Source organism: Epinephelus lanceolatus, chromosome 14 (genome assembly GCF_041903045.1).
Source record: "Epinephelus lanceolatus isolate andai-2023 chromosome 14, ASM4190304v1, whole genome shotgun sequence".
Classification (NCBI taxonomy): Eukaryota; Metazoa; Chordata; class Actinopteri; order Perciformes; family Serranidae; genus Epinephelus; species Epinephelus lanceolatus.
The window spans coordinates 38,450,196-38,465,283 of NC_135747.1; the positions used below are offsets into that span (position 1 = coordinate 38,450,196).

The 15,088-nt window shown below is 43.1% G+C and overlaps 1 protein-coding gene across 2 annotated transcripts in view; it reads right to left on the reverse strand.

Annotated features, from left to right (window-relative positions):
- Positions 1-6,726: 6,726 nt before the first annotated feature.
- enox1 (ecto-NOX disulfide-thiol exchanger 1) overlaps positions 6,727-15,088 on the reverse strand; it is a 137,942-nt gene continuing 129,580 nt past the window's right edge. For both annotated transcript variants that reach the window (XM_033618165.2, XM_033618164.2), the window contains exons 14-16: positions 14,450-14,552; positions 9,702-9,787; positions 6,727-8,977 (exon numbers count right to left, since the gene is read on the reverse strand). In XM_033618165.2, coding sequence (XP_033474056.1) covers positions 8,846-8,977; positions 9,702-9,787; positions 14,450-14,552 — 321 coding nt within the window. In that variant the 3' untranslated portion in view covers positions 6,727-8,845. The remainder of the gene's footprint in view (positions 8,978-9,701; positions 9,788-14,449; positions 14,553-15,088) is intronic.

Genomic DNA, 15,088 nt, shown 5'->3' on the forward strand with positions numbered 1-15,088 from the left:
CGCCCAACCACGTTTCTTTTACTAACCTTAACCTACGTGACTTTACTGTCCGAAACCTAAACTACGCAACTTTACGTTGAGTACATAACTTTACATTAAGTACATATTGTGACGACGCCCAACCACGTTTCTTTTACTAATCTTAACTTACGTGACTTTACTGTCCTAAACCTAAACTACGCAACTTGATTACGTAACTTTACATTAAGTACATATTGTGACGACGCCCAACCACGTTTCTTTTACTAATCTTAACTTACGTGACTTTACTGTCCTAAACCTAAACTACGCAACTTGATTACGTAACTTTACATTAAGTACATATTGTGACGACGCCCAACCACGTTTCTTTTATTAACCTTAACCTACGTGACTTTACTGTCCTAAACCTAAACTACGCAACTTTACGTTGAGTACGTAACTTTACATTAAGTACATATTGTGACGACGCCCAACCACGTTTCTTTTGCTAATCTTAACCTACGTGACTTTACTGTCCTAAACCTAAACTACGCAACTTTACATTGAGTACGTAACTTTACATTAAGTTCATATTGTGACGATGCCCAACCACGTTTCTTTTACTAATCTTAACTTACGTGACTTTACTGTCCTAAACCTAAACTACGCAACTTGATTACGTAACTTTACATTAAGTACATATTGTGACGACGCCCAACCACGTTTCTTTTACTAATCTTAACTTACGTGACTTTACTGTCCTAAACCTAAACTACGCAACTTGATTACGTAACTTTACATTAAGTACATATTGTGACGACGCCCAACCACGTTTCTTTTATTAACCTTAACCTATGTGACTTTACTGTCCTAAACCTAAACTACGCAACTTGATTACGTAACTTTACATTAAGTACATATTGTGACGACGCCCAACCACGTTTCTTTTGCTAATCTTAACCTACGTGACTTTACTGTCCTAAACCTAAACTACGCAACTTTATGTTGAATACGTAACTTTACATTAAGTAAATATTGTGACGATGCCCAACCACGTTTCTTTTGCTAATCTTAACCTACGTGACTTTACTGTCCTAAACCTAAACTACGCAACTTTACGTTGAGTACATAACTTTACATTAAGTACATATTGTGACGACGCCCAACCACGTTTCTTTTGCTAATCTTAACCTACGTGACTTTACTGTCCTAAACCTAAACTACACAACTTTACGTTGAGTACGTAACTTTACATTAAGTACATATTGTGACAACACCCAACCATGTTTCTTTTTCTAAACCTAACCTACAGTATGTGACTTTTCTTTCCTGCACCTGAACTACATAACTTGCATAAACCAAACCTATGTAACTTTACTATTCTAAATCTAGCCTAGTCCTTCATCCACCTCTGAGCTCTTCCCGATAACGGGAACTTCAGGGACTGAGATATTAAAAGTTTTACACACATGGAGAAGTCAGAACAACTTGTCACAGATTAATGCGTTCTTTGATTTAGTTTTAGTTGAGTTTTGTTAGTTTTAGTCAACAGAACATGTGGATTAAAATCACTGAACAGTAGCCATGTTTCCATCAGCCTGTTTAGATGTGCATCTAGAAGTATCACATCGGAAAATTATGATGGAAACGCCAAACTTCTAATTAAAATCCCCTGATTCACACAAACTAAAATACGCTCGCTTTAGCCAGGTTTTGGTTGATTCGAAAAAATGTTGATTTGCAAAACGGGGGATGGAAACAGTTATGTTCGAACTAAGTCTGACGTAGCGCACCTCTCTCCATGGTGATATCCACACTCCGGGTCGGGAAGGTGGTAATGCATTTACAAGCTGGTTGCCAACCACCAGAAAACGTAGAAGAAGAAGAATGCAAGACTTGTTTTGTTTCCAGTTCTGCGGAAAACTCGCATGAGTCCGTAGTTTTCACCAAAGTCCGTACATTTAATGGAAACACACAGGATTCGTATTTCTTTTAATGTGCATTTCCCAATGATTCAAATCACTTTTGGATGGAAACATAGCTAGTGATACTAAAGAAATCTGTCCTGATTCATACTGGCTGCTTCATTCATGGAAAACCTTGAGTCAATATGACCGGAGTACATCATATTCTATCTGTGTGTTTATCCAGCAGAGAGAGGACGGGGAGCTGGAAGTAATTACTGGCCTGAGGAATCCTCATCCAGGGCTGACAGCTACATCCTCTGTAATTTCTGTTTGTATTTGATGTTGCTTTCAGACAGAGGAACAATAGCAGCACAGACAGAGAGAGAAGGACAGGGGAGATAAATGGAAGAGGAGGGACTGTGAGAAAGAGATAGAGGACAGAAACACTGAGGAGGAAAAGCAGAAGAAGAACAACCAGACACATTTAGTAATCCTGTTCTCTGTGTAGTCTGTTTCTTTTTGTTTTAGTCAAGTTGTTCTACACTGATGTCCATGTTCATCTGGAGAAAATACTGCTGTAATAATCATTTAAAAATTATTGTAAATGAGCCGTTTTTCTTTTCCGGGTGAGGCTTTTATTCACAAAAATGTTATGAAAAGAAGACCATTATTGAACCTCCTGTCTCTTGACTTACTGTTGCTGTCAGCAGTTACACAAGTTAAAAGTCTGTCCTGATTACTTCATCTTTGGAGAAAAGTTTACAGTTAACTGGGGTGGCTGTGGCTCAGAGGTAGAGTGGGTCGTCCATTAATCGGAAGGTTGGGGGCTCGATCCCTGACTCCAGTCGGCATGTCAAAGCATCCTCAGGCAAGATACTGAGCCCCACATTGCCCCCGATGGCTGTTCCATCAGTGTGTGAGTGCATGTGAATGCTAAGTGAGTAGCAGGTGGTACCATGCGTGGTAGCCTCAACCACCAGTGTGTGAATGGGTGACTGTGACGTTGTGTAAAAGCACTTTGAGCAGTTGGGAGACCAGGAAGGTGCTATACAAGTGCAGTCCATTTACCATTTAACTACTACACTACTAATATTTCTTCCATTTATCACAAACAATGCTTTCTCCGAATTACAAGGTTGACACAAACAGTTTTTCACACGTCGCTGCTCGTACTTTCAGTTTAAACAGTATGATGATGAACGCAGCATTAGAAATAATCAACCTTCAAAAACTCAGAAGGTCATTTAAAAATGTACCAATGTTCTGTTGTTATTTTCAGAATCCTAACCCCCAAATTCCACCAGACTGCGGCTGTGCTGCGTTCCGGCTCCGTCACAGCTGCGGCGCTCCGGAGCCCTCCGCAACAGATACGCACGACTTATATTTTTGCCGGATGCCAGAGCACAACGCAGCAATTCAGCACAGAGCAGATCGTGCGGGGCAGGAAGTCGTGCACAGAAACAAAATAAAACATCCAGTTAATTTTCAAAATAAAATACACAGTGTTCACGGCGGATCATATTTCCCTGCACTATACCTTGAAAACTACATAATGGGCAGAGGCAGGCCTGAAGTCAACAGGTCAGAGGCTTTCAGACGTCATTTCACCCTGTTGACTCCATGGACGAGGAGATATTAATCATGGAGGTGCACCGAGATGTCTTCCTACTACTCCTCTGGTTTTGTGGTTCTGTTTATAGAAACTACATCTTGATATATCGCGTGATTATGCGTGAATTCACAAGATCTCATGGGTCCTTGTGACTCCTGCTCTCCGGCATAGCTGCACCGCTCCGCACAGCAAACGCAGCCGGTGGGTGTTGACCGACGGCGGAGCACGCAGTGGATAAATGGAACTCGTCAGCTCATGGTTATGACATGGGAAGTTGTGTACATGAAATGCTTGACATCCAAGTGGTTAAGTCGTGAGAACACCGCTGCTAAGAAACTGCAAGATGGACACCGCCTAAGCCAACAATTTATTAAGCTAGCGAGCGAAATGTAGGAAATGCAAAGGCATAACGCAGGAAAAAGATGAGGCTGTTTGGATTATCAACGTTTTCCTCAGACATATCATAAAATCAGGAATAAAAACTGTTTGACTAAAATAACAATATTTTAACTCACCAAATAAAAATTTACTTTCATGGCCTCCATCATTTCTGGAATCGTCAGCAAACACAACTTGTTAACTTTGAGCTTTCAAAAATTCCCCTTCTGAGGTGGTGGATACCACAAGAGGGGGCGTTCTTAAGGACTCTTCCCATAAACACAGTAAACAGGAGCCCTTAAACGTCTGAGTTTATTTTGAATAAGACACATGCATGTAACAAGCATAAAGAGACACGCTGTCCCTGAACGTCCAAAAGTGACTTTAGAGGGCTACCTAGAGCGTCATATTTTGACATGTAGGGCCACTGACCAAGCGTCAGTATTTGACGAGTTGGGAGTGACATTGTGTTAAAAATCTACTCACTTTGTTGTTATTGTAAATGCAGCCTGGATTTTAAAACTACAGTCGACCCTCACCAATTCAGTTAAAAACAAGAAACCAATGTATGCAAAGTGCTGCATAAAAATGTTGAAATTATACAGACATCAAATAATAAAATGTCCTCAATTTTGATTCTCACAGTATTTTCTACCAGTTATTTTCCTCCTGTCCAGCGCGGTGTGATCTACTGTACAAACTGTACGCAGTGTAAGCTGGTGAATGTGGGGAAAGAATCTGCTGCCAGCTGTTGTGTACAAATCATGACATGAAAACTGAGGCGCCCACAGAGACAGAAGAGTCTGCTGTTGACACAGTAAACCTAACAGACACATAAATACTGCAGCAGGCCTTTCTCCACTTGTGCACAGGCCGTGGTGTGATTATGTGTGTTCCCTGTTCAGGAGCGCAGCGCTGCCCCAAATTGTAAAATTGGTTTCCTTCTTGTGTCAGCCCCGAGGCAACAGAAGCAGCCGTGTGAAGTCTGTCTGCTGCTGCTTTAACTCGTGGACAAACAGCAGCAGAGGGGGTGTCGCAGTTAGTGCTCGGACCAGGCGCGTCAGTCCGTAATTGAATATTGCAAACTAATATGACACGTTCTATTCATTACTGCTGACAGAAGCCTACAAAACACAACACTATAAAATGAGTATGTTAATGAACAAACTGATGATGTTTTAATCAATGTCACGAGGTTAAACTGAAGAAATGAGGAAACTCACTGTGTTAATCCTTTGATATGCAAACGCCCAAAAAATGATGGCAGGAGTAATTACAAAGACAGTGTCTCATAATCAGATAATGTCATTTCAGATTAATAAAATCATAATCATAAACTGGAAAAGAATAAAGCTCAAGATAAAGACACAAATGTAACAAATACTGTACATTATTAACTATTGATGATAATTTTACTTAATCAATAACCTTTTGTTGCCATCAGCTGTTTAGATATTGATGATGATAGATTATGCACCCGAACACATTACAGTCTGGGAAAATTCTGAGCAGATGGCGACCTCACTGCTGCACAGCATCCAGAGTATTGATAGATTAATAATTGAACTGTATCAACTGCACAGATGTTAACTACAACTCTAACTCTGTATGCATTGACTGCGCAAACGTTAGCTATACCTGTAACTGTATGCATCGACTGCGCAGATATTAGCTATAGCTGTAGTTCTGTACAGAGGTTAGCTAAAGCTGTAACTGTATGTATTGACTACTCAGACATTTGCTGTAGCTGTAACTCTCTCGAAATGACTGCGCAGACATTTGCTGTAGCTGTAACTCTCTCGAAACGACTGCGCAGACCTTAGCTGTAACTCTGAATGCATCAACTGCGCAGAAGTTAGCTGTAGCTGTAGCTCTGTATGCATTGACTGCAGACGTTAGTTGTAGCTGGAACTCTCTCTAATCGACTGTGCAGACCTTAGCTGTAGATGTAACTTTCTTGAATCGACTGCGCAGATGTTAGCTTTAGCTGTAACTCTGTCTGCATTGATTGCACAGACATTAGCTGTAGCTGTAACTCTTTTGAATCGACTGCACAGACCCTCGCTGTAGCTGTAACTCTCTTGAATTGACTGCGCAGACCTTAGCTGTAGATGTAACTTTCTTGAATCGACTGCGCAGATGTTAGCTTTAGCTGTAACTCTGTCTGCATTGACTGCACAGACATTAGCTGTAGCTGTAACTCTCTCGACTCGACTGTGCAGACCCTCGCTGTAGCTGTAAATCTACTGTATGCATCGGCTGCACACAGATAATTACAGTTATGGGAGGGACTTCAGGCTGTCAATATGTCCATAAAAGAAACAGAATATGAATTCCTGTGCGTGTACCTCAGTTATTCAATGATCCTTCAGTGAATTCATTTTTCTCGTGTTGAAAGACGATGTTAAGCAGGCAGAGAGAGAGAAATGTGCATGTGTTCAGTGTCTAGGTTTACCACAGATTGTGTTTGACACAGTGAAGCTCTGCCCTAGATTTTCATTTAGATAGCACACACACACACACACACACACACACACACAATAGTCCATTATCAAGATGTCTGTGTGTGAGTTACACCCATGTTTCATCAGAAGCAGCTCTCTGGTTGCTAACCAGCATTTTTATCCCCCTGTGAGCTTTGAGGAAAAAATATTGAGCTGTACAGCAGCCAAAACTCCACCCAAGTGAAAGTACTGTTAGTTTCTAGTATTTAAGTACAGTTATGAGGTACTTGTACTGTACTCAGCTCTCCTCCTCTGTGTAGTATCTTCACTATCGTCTTCTTTCCCCGTCACTTCATCCAATAGGAAGCAAACTAGTTTGTTATTTCAGACGTACATTTAAAGAAAGGCAGGAGACAGTCAGTAATGTTATTCATCTTTTTTCATTTCATCAACACAGAATGTAACTTCAGTGAACAGTTTCTTCTTACAGTATAATGAATAAATTAAGCGGAATGATTGAATTCACTCTTCTCATATTATCCTTTACAGAACACGACTCTTCTCTCTCATGTTCCCATCGTCCTCGTACAGGATTCGTCCAGAAAAAAAGTTGTCACCTCTAGTTGGTCCGATGTTTCCCTTTGAACGTGTCGGCCTTTAAAAAATAAATATGGTCTCATGTTGTGTTTACACACCAACTCTACATCTGTCACCATCAGACAGGTCTTTCAGGAACAGATTCTGTGTTTTTGAAAAATCTATTTTGCAGAGCACATCACACTGTATGTCGCACTGAGTTTAAATTTGACACACATGTCCAGCTCAATGTGCTCTATGATCAAACATCAACAACCATCAAAGTTCGCCTGACTAGATTTTCTGCCATTTAATTTCTTTGAAAAACACATTTTTGACATCTCCTGAATCGTAGGCAGATTTTTCTGTGGATCATCATCACTGAACCAACCAAATCAAACTTTTGTTTTCGTTGTATTTTAAAGATGTGCAACATTTGGCCATAAATCAGTGAGGGTTTGTTCAAACATGCATGTCCCCAAATTGTTTAAATTGATCAACAGGAAGCGGCAGCGCTGCCAACGAAGAGCTTGGCTGATCATTAGGAAACCTGTTGGTAATATTTAATGCAGGCGTCATAAATTCTCAAAGGTCATGATCCTCTGCAGCGTTCAGGTTTGTTTTAGGGTGTTTCCACACCTGCACTGTTTGGTTAGTTTGCCCCCTCAGTGCAGTTCGTTTGGGCAGGTGTGAACACAGCAATCACACTCAGGTGTGCACCAAAACAACCGGACTGAGACCTTCTTGAAGAGGTGGTCTCAGTCCGGTTCCAAACAAACTCTGGTGCGGTTGGTTTGTGGTGAGAACGTGTTCCGACCTGGATGTGAAGCAACTGCAGTCACATGACACATTGTTTGGGTTAAACATGAGCATGTTACAGTCCTGGAGGATTATTAATGTGCACCTCCTCCTGTACTGCCTTAATATGCACATTCAGCACATCCAATGCATCAAAACATTGTTTTCTAGTTGGAGCCGCGCCTCGTTTTCAAACTGTATGGTTTGACTAAAATGAACAATGACAGCAATATAGTCCACGATGAGCAGCGCTAAAATCAACCTGCGTAGTTGTCCCTCCATTGTGACATTAGAAAGTGTCACATTTATCTTGCAAGTGTACTCTTCTTCAACGTTTGCTTTACTTCCTGGATTTTTCCCACATGGAAATTCTGACCAATCAAGAGCAGCTTTCTCACACAAGGCATTTGATCTGGTCCTCTTGTAAATGCTGCCGTGAGAACACGAACCAACTCTAGGCAATTATACAACTTTGGAACAACATGAGTCCCTGATTCAGAGCAAAGGAGACGACTCTAGGGCTGAAAGCTCCCTTAAAGGTCCATGGTGGCTTTAACCCAGATCAGACTCAACAGAGAAGTTTCTGTTTGTCAGGTGACAGATTTTAACAGTTGGTGTGTAAACTTCTGAAATTGGGTTGAGATTTTTCTGCTACATTTCCAAACAAACCCTGGAGTGTCGCAAAGAGGAAGGACATTGTCTGTGGTCCCGTCACGCCACAAGATATTAAAGAGCCGATATCTGGACAAAGGGGTCAATGAATGCTCTTATTTTGTTGATAAAAGTAACAAAGTTTGGTTTTAACCAAACGTGTTAAGGATCAACTTTGGTATAACTTTTCTTTCTTTCTGTCTGTTTGGGTTTTATACTCCAGGTGTCCCACAACAAGACAACCGGGGACATGATTAAGGTTCAGAGACCCCGTCAACATTATCAGAGTGAAGATGTTGACGGAAGTACGTCTTCAGGTCCGAGTGTCCTGTTTCAGTTCACTGTGATGAATATCTGCAGTGACTCCAGAGGGGAACTGTGTGAATGTCCGTCTCCTCCACACACTGCGGTGTATATCCAGCGTGGATGAACGCGCACACACACACGCAGATTCAGTGTGTCTGTACACATCAGTGTGTGTTCTCAGTGTGTGTGTGTGTGTGTGCGTTCCCCCTGCGTCACGCCGAGCCGAGGCTGTCGAAACCGCAGAACTTCCATCGTTTCTCTAGAGTCGCCCCGACGCCGCTCAGCTCCTGCTTGAACATGCTGGGGAGACGGACCATGAGACGCTCCAGGTCCCCTGCAGACACCTGAGACAGACGGACGGACAGACAGCAGAGACACAGTGAGAAGAACAGAAATCGTCAGCACCAACCCGGTCTCATTTGGAGGTCATCGAACACCAGTGATTGGTCAGTGACTCTCGGCGTCAGACACTGATGAAAAAAGCCGTCCTTTTACGATGGCATGATACACGGCTGGTCATCATTATTGTGTAACTGTGCCCAGCGGCGCCACAGGGAAATGTGATCAGGCAACAACGTCAGTTAAGGGAGTGGGTGGGAGTGGTGGTGGATGGGTCCAACAACAACTTTCACCCAGGAGGCTGGTGTTAACTTCCTGTATGATTGTAAAGCCAAACCCTGTTCTTTTTTCTGAAACCTAACCACGTGTTTTTGTTGAAGGGAAAAAAATGTGAATTTGCGATGTAGTGCTTTTATTTTGAAAGATACTGTGAAAACAGAAGTGTATTTTGAAAGAAGACAATGCATGTAACAGACTGAAGTTCACACAGCGTCCCAGAATGTCCACAACAACACACCCAGGGTACCTTGGACGTCGTATGTGGATGATGTTTTTACTGAAACTTTTTATTGAGCCAGAAATATTCCTGCTTTTACTTGTGGATCTGATGTGACAGATCCATTTATCACTTGTACTTTTTGCACTGTTTGTTCACTTACTTTTATAATTACTGAATATATAATGTTTTATAAATGCTGCAGCAGCAGAGCAGAGCTGTGAGCTTGTTACCTTTGAGTCCAGTCTCTGTATGTACGACCACAGATACTCCAGGTTGGCTCCAAATGGATGGACGTGGAGGAAGGTCGATATAATGCCTGCAGAGAGGAAGACAGACAGAATGTGATCCAACAGGTCTCACAGTCACGGATGTTTACAGAAACAAATGTTTGCAGCAGAAAAAAATCAGACCTGTAAAATGAATAAACGGAAGAGTCCAGCACAATGCACCTACACAGACACATATCTACCCTTTTGTCTGTGATTGTGTGCGTTATATTCATCATACAGATACTTCTATTTAAGATGCCAAAGTGAATTATGTTTTAATTGTGTAGCTTTAGTGTTTCCCATCAGTATGCATGGTAACACACAGGCGTGAGTTAATAAAGGCAGCAGAGAGCGGGCGAGCTGACAGAGTCTCTGCATCCTCATGAAGTGCTGCACAATAAACAAATGGCAGCGCAGCTCCATAAAAAACGCTGGCCCGAGCAGAAACCGCTCCTGAGTTGATTACTTCTGAGAGGTCCTGCAAAGGTAGGCAGTCATGCAGAGGGAGCGAGGGTGGGGGGAGGGATGGGGGTGTGGTGGGGGTGAGGGAATAGAGTGGCGTCCCCTGGAGGACCCGGCACAGCCAATATTTATTTCCTTGATTTATGTGGCGAAACGCTGGCAATTACAGACGGGCCTAATTCAATTCCTTCCACCAGGCCTGCTCACATGGAACAGCAGTGTGTGTGTGTGTATGTGTGTGTATGTGTGCGCACACACACAAGTTTAATTTTCAACTTGCACCAAGAAAACCGAAGAGAACAAGAGAAGAGAAACCCAACGTACATGTTTCAACAAGGAATTAGAGTGTGACTCGTCTCCACTGCAGGAACTTTATTCTACAAACAGAAGGTCGAATTCACAGAAGGTTTGTGCAGATGTTGGCGGCACTCAACCACCACGAATCAGACGAAAAGTAACTGTGTGATTCTCAAATGAACCCACAAAGGGTCAAGTGCACCCTGAAATGCACTGCTGAGCAAACAGCTTCTCCGTGCTCCTGTGATATCTGCACACATTGAATTTAGGTAATATTCATATACCAGGTGCAAAATTGGTAAATGGCATTGCACTTGCACTTGTTCAGCACATTTCTAGTCTTCTGACCGCTAAGAGCATTTTTTACACTACAAGTCACATTCACCCATTCATACACTGGTGGCTGAGGCTACTGTACAGGGTGCCACCTGCTGCTCAGCTTTAACACACTCACACACCAATGGAACAACCATCAGGAGTAATTTAGGGCTCAGTATCGAACCACCGATCTAGTGGACGACCTGCTCTACCTCTGAGCCACACACAGTTACAGGGAAACTGTTAGCATCTTCAGATGGTGGGTTTGAACTGAGGCACCTTTATTAAAGCTGTCACAGTTTCTCTCTGACACATTCAAATTTCTTCCCTGAAGTTTCGAGGAACGTCTCTGCACCTCGTCGGTCAGGACTTGAAGCTCACTCATTGTTCTGTGGACTGTGTTCTCGACACACAGACAACATTATGGGTTCCTGGTTCGAAGCTAGGGTGGGGGAGCCCTTCGGTGTGGAGTTTGCATGTTCTCCCCGTGTCCGCGTGGGTTTCCTCCAGGTGCTCCAGCTTTCTCCCACAGTCCAAAGACATGCAGGTTAATTGGTGACTCTAAATTGTCCGTAGGTGTGAATGTGAGTGAACCCTGCCTCTCGCCCTATGTCAGCTGGGATAGGCTACAGCCCCCCCCCCCATGACCCCTAACAGGATAAGAGGTTACAGAAAATGAATGACTGAATAATCACATACATCAATTTTTGCTGTTAAAGTATTTTAAGAATTTAAATTCAAATGGGTTTCGGCAGATGTGTCGTAGTAAAGCTGCTGGATTTTGGACACAATTGTCCTCCTGTCCTCGACCACCCAAACTGCTGACTGCTAGCGCTAGCATCACAGGCTGTGCTAGCTCGGACCTCTGGGTTTGCTGTGAAATATTTTGTGTTGAGGTGATATTTCAGGCTTTAAGTTCTCCGATGGTGCGAAAATTCCTCACTGCAGAAGCTGCAGAGAACAGTGTTCCTATCAACAGTTCCATGTTGTTTATTCTCTACATGCTCCCCCTCGGTAAAGTCATCGGATGCTTTGGGATATCTTTCCACTGTTACGCAGATGACACGCAATTATACATCAAAACGGACACTCATCCACCACCATCAGCAGTATCACTTCTCTCCATGCTCACTGCATGTCTGGAGGAGATAAGGGCGTGGATGAGACATAATTTTCTCCAGCTGAACAGCTCGAAAACTGAAGCCATCCTCATTGCTTCCCCTCATCAGATTCGAAACTCCTCCATAACCTGCATTACTTTCTCTGGCAAGGACATCCCTCTATCATCAACAGTCACTAACCTTGGTGTCAGGTTCGACCCCAAGCTAACCTTTGAGGCCCACATAAATCACCTCTGCAAAATATCATTTCTCCCCCTGAGGAATATAGCCAGACTTCGTCCCACACTCACCTTAAGAGATGCAGAGAAGCTCGTCCACGCCTTTGTCTCCTCCAGACTCGACTACTGTAACGCACTTCTCAGCGGGATTCCCAGCAAGAGCATACAGAAATTACAACACATTCAAAACAGCGCCGCTAGAATCCTGCTGAGAGTACGTAAATATGAACACATCACACCCATTCTTCACTCACTACACTGGCTACCCATCTCCGCTCGGATCGACTACAAAGTCTCCCTCCTCACATTCCAGTGCATCCATGGCAACGCCCCCCAGTACCTCAAAGAACTCCTCACCCCCCCAGACCTCAGCACGCTCACTCCGCTCCACCAACAGCCACAGACTTCTCCCCCCAAGGACTAAGAGCCGCACACTGGGAGATTGAGCCTTCTGCTCCTCTGTTCCTCGACTGTGGAACACCCTCCCAGAACACCTGAGGGTTCCACAGTCAATTGATTGTTTTAAAAAGGGCCTTAAAACGTACCTTTTTAAAAAATCTTTTAATCTGTAATTTTTGCTCGTGTTACTTTGATAACTGCTTTTAACTCTTGTTTTAACTTATTTTTTCTTTTCTTGCTGTTGTAGCACTTTGAGATTTTTCGTTAAATATAAAGTGCGTTACAAATAAAATTTATTATTATTATTATTATCTGGGTGTTTTTTAAGTAAGTGTTTGATTCACAGGGCCGAGCAGTGTCGTCTCGTCTGCCTCCATCATGTGACAAAACCACTGTGGCCTTCAGTGACACGTCGGGTCAGAGGGCACCACAGAACGCCATTAATCAGCGTTAATTTCAAAAATGCTCTGCGGTGTGACTCTCAGGATGATACGGCCTTCACCAGTAAGGCAGGCAGCCTGTTTGTAACCTGAGAGACATGACTCAGGGAATCACTGGCACCTGCTTGATTATTGAACATTCAAAGAAACTTCAGTAAGAAAATCCATCTGAAACTGTAACATACAAGGGACATGTCTTTCTGTCTTCAGAGGGAGTGACACTCTTCCTGATCCTGATGTGTGTGTGTGTGTGTGTGTGTGAAAACGTGTGCCTGTTAAACTGTTGTTTCTGCAGAATGAAAAGCTCCAGCAGCAGATTACAGGCAGTCAGGATGAAGACAGAGCGCCGGCCTCCTCTCTCCTTCATATTTGGATTTTCTGGGAGCCACTAAGAGAGATAAATGTGCTGCTGTTCCTCCTGCTCTGCTCTGCTCCGGACAAAGCAGCAGCTTCACTACAAATAAGAAGCCAGTGCAGCAGCGTGCTGCTGTGGAGCGACACGGAGAGACAAAAGCAGCTGAAATGAATTCAGTCCAGCTGCTGTGTGCCGCCTGCACTGAGTGAGACGCATGAATGTGAGTGTAGAAGATAGAAAGAGGAAGACGAGACAGTTGGTGTCTCAGTCTGTCTCACTGGTTCTGGTTCAAAGCCTCCGAACCCTCCAGACACCAGACGCAGTGTCAGAGTGTTGTATCCGAGCTGAAGTGAGTCAACTGTCGACTTCTGCTCTTCATTGATGTTGTTCAGTCATCTTTAATGTTCCGCTAACAAACACAGAGCCTCGCTGGTGTCCCAACATGAACAGCAACGCCGTCAAACGTTTCAGACTCCCAGTAAGTGCATAATCACCCACGTGGAGCTGAGACAACAATCAGCTCATACGTTCACCTCCGAGATTCACATCAGTCCTGAGAGCAGCCGTAACACAGACACAAAGCAACATTTTACTTTCACAGAATCATGATGAAGGTCTACATCAGAAACGTATGGTAACTACGAGTCAACGACTGTCTGCTTTTCAAGAACTAAAACATGACGAGGTAATAAGATGTGTGGAGGGAGCAGGTCCAGTGTGTCAGATTAAGGGAGATTCAGTGGCATCTAGTGGTGAGGATTACAGATTACAACCAGCTGAAACTTCTCCTGGTTAGAATTCCTCCAGTCTGTCATTAAATTGATATCTGTTTTTAAAATGTATGTCTACTTTATACTAAAAGAAAATGAAACGTGAAGGTTTTTATTATTTCCAGGTTATTCTAGAGTGGTTTTCCAGCCCACTTGAGATCAAATACGGCTGAATAAGGCCCATGAACTAAAATGAGTTTGACCCCCCTGATCTAGAGCCAGTGTTTGGTTTGTGTGTTCTGGGCGGTGTTGGGCAGTAACACATTACCAGTAACTATAGCACCATATATGTCTTAAATGTTCCTCTGAGATGTAACGTTGATATTTACCCAGCAGCAGAGCCTCCTTCTCTGAGGCCACTCCTCCTCTCATGATGACCTCACTCCTCCGCTCTCTGCTCAGGTACACTGAAGGGACACACCCGTTCATCACCTGGGAGAAACACACACACATATTACACACATGACACACAGAACATATTCTTACTATATAATGACAGAAACTCTGTGTGTGTGTGTGTGTATTTCACGTTTTTCTCCTCACTGACTTGGTCAATCCATGTGAAATTTGGCACAGGTGGTAGAGGGTCATGGGAGGATGCCAATGAAGCAATATTACATCAATTGGCCAAAGGGGGGCGCTATAGCAACTGATTGAAATTGCAAACTTTGAATGGGCATAACTCATGCCCCGTATGTCGTAGAGACATGAAACTTTGCACAGAGATGCCTCTCCTCATGAGGAACACATTTGCCTCAAGAACCCATAACTTCTGCTTATATAGATTTTCCGCCATTTTGAATTTTTTGAAAAACACTTCAAATGGATCTCTTCCTAGGAAGTTTGAGCGATCTGCATGAAACTCAGTGAACATAATCTAGGGACCAATATCTAAAGTTCCCTCTTGGCAAAAGTTGGAAAACTTACTAAAACTGAGCTTCTATAAGGCAATGAATATTGCGGAGGGC